The sequence below is a fragment of the Oculina patagonica genome, chromosome 13, assembly GCF_052425735.1.
Source record: "Oculina patagonica isolate OP01 chromosome 13, crgOcupat, whole genome shotgun sequence".
In the NCBI taxonomy this organism is placed as follows: domain Eukaryota; kingdom Metazoa; phylum Cnidaria; class Anthozoa; order Scleractinia; family Oculinidae; genus Oculina; species Oculina patagonica.
The window spans coordinates 25,729,988-25,737,192 of NC_135770.1; the positions used below are offsets into that span (position 1 = coordinate 25,729,988).

At 42.0% G+C, this 7,205-nt stretch overlaps 1 protein-coding gene across 1 annotated transcript in view; it reads left to right on the forward strand.

The window, feature by feature from the left end:
- LOC144637068 (polycystin family receptor for egg jelly-like) overlaps positions 1-6,432 on the forward strand; it is a 29,017-nt gene extending 22,585 nt beyond the window's left edge. Inside the window, exons 22-25 of the mRNA XM_078496232.1 lie at positions 37-273; positions 476-1,759; positions 3,184-3,352; positions 4,253-6,432. Coding sequence (XP_078352358.1) covers positions 37-273; positions 476-1,759; positions 3,184-3,352; positions 4,253-6,393 — 3,831 coding nt within the window. The 3' untranslated portion in view covers positions 6,394-6,432. The remainder of the gene's footprint in view (positions 1-36; positions 274-475; positions 1,760-3,183; positions 3,353-4,252) is intronic.
- The last annotated feature ends 773 nt before the right edge of the window (positions 6,433-7,205 follow it).

Consider the following 7,205-nt stretch of genomic DNA (forward strand, 5'->3'; position numbering starts at 1 on the left):
GAAAATTGAGTAATGTTTCGCCCTTCTTCTTCTCAGGCTGGTACCAATTCCACCTCGTCCTCTTTACAGTGTCTTTGTGATCACCTAACATCTTTTGGTGGTTATTTTCTGGTGACACCAAACACAATAGACTTTGACCAAGTACAAGTGGGAGTCCAAACAATCGATAACCCAGACGATGTCATCGTTCTTGTGACGGTCTTGCTTGTGTTTCTTCTTTATTTAATGGCGGTAATCTTTGCACGGAGGGTCGACAAGAGAGATCTTGACAAGGTAAGAACAGTAAAAAGTTGTTGATAAATATGCGTGAAATACAGTATCATATGCTGCATCGATGCGGCTTTTTCTCCAAAGGTGCATGGTGATTTTCAAGCTCAGACAGATGGGGTTTGCCTTCCTCTAGGACCTCTTTAGTATGGACATTCTCGTTCTCTCATACTCTGGATCTTTCATGACTATTTTTTTTGTGCTTCAGGTAAATCACATTATGCCTTTACCATCGTCAGAGAGCTCTGTCTACCAGTACAAAGCTTCTATTACTACGGGAGCTTGGCGAAACTCTGGTACTTCTGCCAAAGTGTGCATGATTCTTTACGGGACCGAGACTTCCAGTGGCGTCATCGAGCTGTCATGTAACCATGACGAGAGCAGGAAACCATTCAGTCGAGGAAATACTGACAACTTCCTTTTTTCTGTTGATCAGCCAATTGGGCCTCTAGTTAAGATTCAAGTTGGTCATGATAATTCCGGTGAAGACCCATCGTGGTTTCTCAACGAGATTTCTATCACAGACATTCAGGCAAATTCCAGCTGGAAGTTCCCTTGTTATCGTTGGCTGGGCTTAGAACTAGAAGATGGAAGCACGACATTGGAGCTTTACACATCAAACGTCAAGAGGTCCAATAACTTTAAAACCAGTTTCACTAACGCGCGATCATACGGGCTTGCAAACGATCATATGTGGTTCTCAGTGGCCACAAAAGAGCCGAGGGATCCGTTTACTCGTGTACAGCGTCTAACTTGCTGTTGTTTCTTTCTGCTTTGGGGAATGCTCGTATCTGCTTTGTTCTACAGCGAAGATCTTGATGAAACGCGGCCTATCCATTTTGGGCCTTTTGAAATGACAACCCGTGAACTATCGGTATCTATTACCACTGCATTAATCGCCTTCCCACCTACCTTTTTCATTGTATTCTTATTTCGTAAGAGTCAACGCCCAGGAATTGCCATTGACGAGGACGGTCAATATGACAGTGACGGCAGCAAACGGTTCAAGCTTCCTCGCTTTTTCGTCTATGTCGCTTGGTTTCTTTGCGTGGTTGGTTCATTGCTGGCTTCGGTTTTCACAATTTTATTTTCTCTGCAGTGGGGAGGAGAAAAGTCGGCAAGATGGCTCTCGTCTATCTTCTTGAGTACGACTGGGGATGTATTTGTTTCTCAGCCCATCAAAATCATTGTGCTTTCTGTGATTCTGTCCCTGGGATGTACACGTAAGAGAAACCAAGTCGACGACCACGTGGACGGCACTGAAACAGCGCACACTAATAACTCTGAGACAATGTTTAACATGGCTGAGGTTGATATCGATCAGCAAAGAAAATGCAGAGTTACTGAAAGGAAAACGAACATCTTCGTAAGAGACATGATATTTTCGTGCTTCTTCCTAGTTCTTCTCATTATTGTCTGCTATGGGGATAAGAGTGACGACCGGTATCACATAGCTACAACCACTAGAAATGATTTTACTAAAATCGATAAGGTGAGAAAGCAGTATAAAGGTAGTAGGACAGGCATTTTACTGAGTGTCTTAACAAAGTGTTATGGTTGTTAGATCTCTCAAATAATAAAAGCTTATAAATCGATGCATTAGTTAAAAGAGAAGCTTATTGTAGCCTCCTAAGCAAGCAAGGTGACTAAGCTCAAAGGATAAGTACTACCCAGTGGCGGATCCAGACCCTAAGGTAAGTGAGGGGGGAGAGGGGGGGGGGGGGGGGCATGATCATCTAGACTCCAAGAGTTAGAGAGGGCCCGCTCTCGAAAATAATTTTTTCAGCCTACAGGCCTTGGATTGGCCTGAAAATAAGGTGGGGGCCCGGGCACCTCCCTTAGATATGCCACTGCTACCTTGTATATTTCTTTAAGTTCTTTTAAGGTAGCTTATTGACTGAGCAGGAGGGCCGAATAGGAACATCATTGAGATACTGAGCATTGGATAGTTGATATCACAACCTAGTGTGTTCTGAAGACTAACAATGCTACCGCTTCTCGACTTGGCGTTTTTAATTTTCATGACTACCAACAAGCTATACAATCAACATTTACTAAATACCCGTCAAACTTCAGCGCTTATTTATAGAGCGTTTTCACTCACATGAACAGCGGCCATATTAGCTTACTTAAAGGAGAAGTTCACTCCAGAATGGCCATTTATTTTCTTTACGCCAATAAAAAGTTTATACAAAGATATGTTATTCACCAAAATTTCAGCTTCCAACGTGCGCATTTACCCTACGAAATCTTTCCCAAAACTCGACAACTGAACGCCGCCATCTTGGAGCTGGTAATGTATGCGTGACGTCAAAGAGCTCAGCCTGAAGTTTGGCGGGAAAATGTAAATACTCGAAACTCCTTCTTTCTTCGTAGTGTCTTTTGTTTGTCAAAATGCCTGTTTGTGCAGCTCCATTCTGCTCAAACAGAGCTCCAAGAACTACAAAAAACAAGGCGTTTCGACTATTAAATTTTTTTCCGCCAAACTTCAGGCTGAGCTCTTTGACGTCACGCATACATTACCAGCTCCAAGATGGCGGCGTTCAGTTGTCGAGTTTTGGGAAAGATTTCGTAGGGTTATAGCGAACGTTGGAGGCTGAAATTTTGGTGAATAACATATCTTTGTGTAAACTTTTTAGTGGTGTAAAGAAAATAAATGGCCATTCTGGAGCGAACTTCTCCTTTAAACAAGAGACGATTTTTCCATAAAGGCGGATTTCCACTGACGCGTAATTTTTTACGTGTGTTTACGTGCGTGAAAAAATTTAGAGACAATGTATGTACGCTCGATATGGTCCTGTATGAATCAGTCATAATTTACAAAGAAAATGTTGGGTTTTGTCCTACATTTTGTATATTAGACTATCACTTTTTTATGAAACGATAACTTACCTCTTTGACCACAAACTTTTGCAGATTAGGAACACTGTCCAGCTCTGGAAGTGGCTTGACGACGTTTTTGTTCCAGCTGTCTATGCTGGCGAATGGTACAATGGGCAAAAAGAAACAAAGACCGAGTACATTGGAAACAAGCGATCCATTTTAGTCGGCATGCCGCGTTTGAGACAACTGAGGGTTTTAAAAGGTACTAAAAACACTTTACAATAGGCCATTTCCGAGTTACCCTCTCCCTCTGTTTCAAACCGAGTTTAAGTGCGAAACCATTCATATGAAAATGGGTTTCACCTACAAGTCAATTTTCATGCAAATCAAACTCATTTTCATTTGAATGGTTTCGCACGTAGACCCGTTTTGAAACAGAGGTAAAGGGCCGGAAATGGCCTATTGCTTCGCACTTCCACACTGGAACGTCACCACATCAACGGAATGTGGTCATGTGTCTTGCTGATTTACTATTAGCCTGTTTTTATACTTGGTCATATGAGATCGTAGAATTTGGCATTACCAGTATTTTCTTTCATGCTGTGGAAATTGAAGCTTTCAAGTGCTGGGATCGTTGATGTTCTCAACCTCTTACCTTGCTTGATAAAAAAATGTTTGTTTTCTTCTGCTGACTTAGTTAAGACATCTTGTTTCAGATTAAATTTAGATGCTGCACCAAATTCTTCTATTTTAGGCGATGGTAATACTGTTATACTTACGTTGGCAAGGCATTAACTAGCAATGCACCAGATAACTTAGATCTCAATAAAGTCCTTCGTCTTGTTTATTATGGCGCGCCTGGACGATCTCGATCTCGCGACTTCGTCGCTCGCACGGCCGATTCGCGATCTAAAAGGCTCGCTTCGCTCGCTTATTTTTACTGTGAAAAAAAAAAAAAAAAAAAACTCGTGAGGTCGACTTGTGGCAAGTCTACAGAGAACTGTGTACCCTTGTTGAATCCCTCGGTCCAACAGATAACGGAGTACCACCCTTCGTCAGATAAATATGCTTCACCTTTGTTGTCGAACCAGCTATCCAGCTAACAAGATTGATGCTTAGCGTCATTGACTATTGTTGCTTTTTATTTTTTACTTTTGCGCAGATTCTTGTGATGTGCCCGAACTTTTTAAGAATTCCATATCATCTTGTTACGACTTTTACAGTGAAGAAAAAGAGGACAAATTTGGGTGGAGAGCATTGTCGAATACGACTTCCCTCAAATGGTCGAGTATTGTGTGTCCCGAAAACTGGAAATACAGGACTGCAGATGATATAGATAGCCATAAAACCAAAGGCGTACATTCTTTTTACAGTGGTGGTGGTTACGTAGCTAATCTTGGATACGATGATTCCACGGGGCGTCGAATTTTGAAAGATCTGGCCAATAATAGCTGGACAGATCGTCAAACTAGAGCTGTCTTGGTCGAGCTTTCCATGTTCAATGCAGCCACTAACCTACTTGTAGATGCAACGTTATTTTTTGAGATGCCTCCGTCTGGCTTTTTGGGAACGTCTTTGAAGATCCAGGTGATTCCAATGGCCAAATCAGATTCAGCGTCTACTGAGGCATACTTGGTCATCGCACTGTTATTTGCCTTCGTTCTTGGTTATTACTTAGTGACCGAGTGCATTAGGGTTGGCCGTCTGAAATGTGCATACTTCAAATCAATATGGAACTGGTTTGAAATGCTCCAGATTATAAGCGCATTCCTGGTAGTGGCCATTTCCATTGAAAGAGAGAGAAGGACATTACAAGTTCTGCAGAAACTCGAGGAAAATCCATTCGTCGCCGTCAGCTTTCATGACGCATTGCTCTGGTTCGAGATCGAGAACCACATTATCTGTTGTACACTGATCATTGCCACGCTGCGACTTCTGAGGCTGCTCAAATTCAACAACCATATCATTGTGCTGTTCCTGGCGGTCAGAAAGTCGCTAAAACCAACAATGAGTTATGCAATCGTATTCACCATCATCTTCATCGCATACGGACATGCAGGTTTTCTCCTGTTTGGCAAAAATGTTTTCATGTTTTCTTCATTCTATCGAATTACTGCCTCGCAATTTCTCATGTGTCTTGGAGCTTTCATACCACGCTATGAGCTGGAGAACGTGCACTTCATATTTGCCAGGCTTTATGCCTTCAGTTTCCTCTTTATTACAATGATAATTCTCATAAACATGTTTGTGGCGATCTTAAACGAAGCCCACTCGGATTCAATCAGTTCAGACCAAGACAGTGAAGACATGGAAGTGGCCAATTTGTTGCTTTCCAAGTTCCTAAAATTCGTTGGCATAACGAAACAACGACAGGAAGACTCTTCTGTAAACGGGGAAAACGAAACATCCATAGAAAACATGCGAAGAAAAACGTCAGGTTCGTCAACACAGCCAAGTCCTGACGAAGAAACTGAAGAATTAGAATTTTCAGTAAAAGTCGATATGGGGATGAACGAAACTGAAACAAATTGGCCAAACGAGCGTTCCGAACAATTCAGAAGTTCGCTTTCACCAGACAGAAGAGAAAGTCTACATGGCCATGTGATGCCATCAACTTCACGGAGTTCATGCGACGAGAGCAGCAAGATTGGTGGTTTGCTTTTAACAGAAAGGAAAGCCCTGCCATCAATATCATGGAGTTCATTCCATTCCGAGTCGTTTACCGATCAGGGCACCTCAACAGTTTTCAAAGATGCCGAACCTTCCTTGGACAAAGACAATGTCCGTATGGTACACTTTGGCAGCGACGTACATGTCAGACATTTCAGCATCACATCAAGTAATTTACCCACTTTTTCAGCCCACGATCCTAGCCTCTTTGACACTCAAGGCGTGGGAACGGTATATACAGAGGAAAAAACCTGCAAACCTGAGAAGTCGCAGTTATATGGTGAATCAGAAGAAACCGCTACTGCACAACCAACCTTTCAGACAACTCACCATGGAAATGAGGAACGAAAGGAGAAAATAATCGACTTTGACGAGGTTAGCGAATGGCTGAAAAAAGGTAATTTCTCTGAAAACGTTTCCCATACCATGTCTGAACTTTCTGAAGAAATGCGAACAAGCGCATCAAACAGTCTCCAAAGAAAAAGAGGTGTTGTCAATTTTGATACTGTAAGCAAGATGATAAAGATAAAAAGGAAAGCAAGAAAGTGGAAGAAACGTGCAAGAGAATCTAAAACAACACAGCTGCAAGATAGAGTCAAAAGGCTCGATAAGCTTCTCTACGTTTTGGATTAGTTGCATGGTGTTTAAGAAGAGGGGAGGAATCGAGGACTTTACACATGGATCATTCAATTATTGCACTCACACACACCACTAACAAAAACTCCCAGTGATACAAAGGTTGATAGAATGTAGTACTATTGTTCTCTCCCAGGGTAGCGAGCCATTCATGTAAGATCTTGCGGGAGCTGCTACCCAAGCCTCTCAATAGCTTTTATTTAAATGACACAAACTACAATGTTTTGGAGAGCAATCTTGTACAGCAATTGCTTAATTTAGTTTGGATGGTTACGTACTAGCGATAAATTTACTGACGTATAAAGTTCGTACCAACTTATATTAAAGGGACTGTGTCACGGCTGAGTTAAGTTTATTTTATCAAGTTTTGCCGAATACTCGCTATGAAACTTGATGTTTGCAGAGAAACTACTTTTTGGATCTAAATGACACAACCATAGCTTCATTGCAACCACATATTTCTCGCGCGCGTTAAAATATGTATTTATAGTGGTCATGCACTTAGCTTCATATCTAAACGAGATAGCTAGTTTACAGGCATGCCACTGAAACAGAGGAAACAAATAATTTATAAATGAACATAACAAGGTAAAAAATCCCAACTGGCAGGAGGCAGACCAGTTGGCTATATACAAAGCGTGGTCGAGGATTTGAGCTCGGGACAACCGAGAAACAAATCCAGCTAGTGGCAAGGGCAGGCCTCGAACCGGTGACCTCCGAATTACAACACCAGCGCCCTAAACCACTCGGCCTTGTCTAAATGAAGCTAAGATCCACGAAACAGTTCCTTTAAACGATGCAGTTTGATT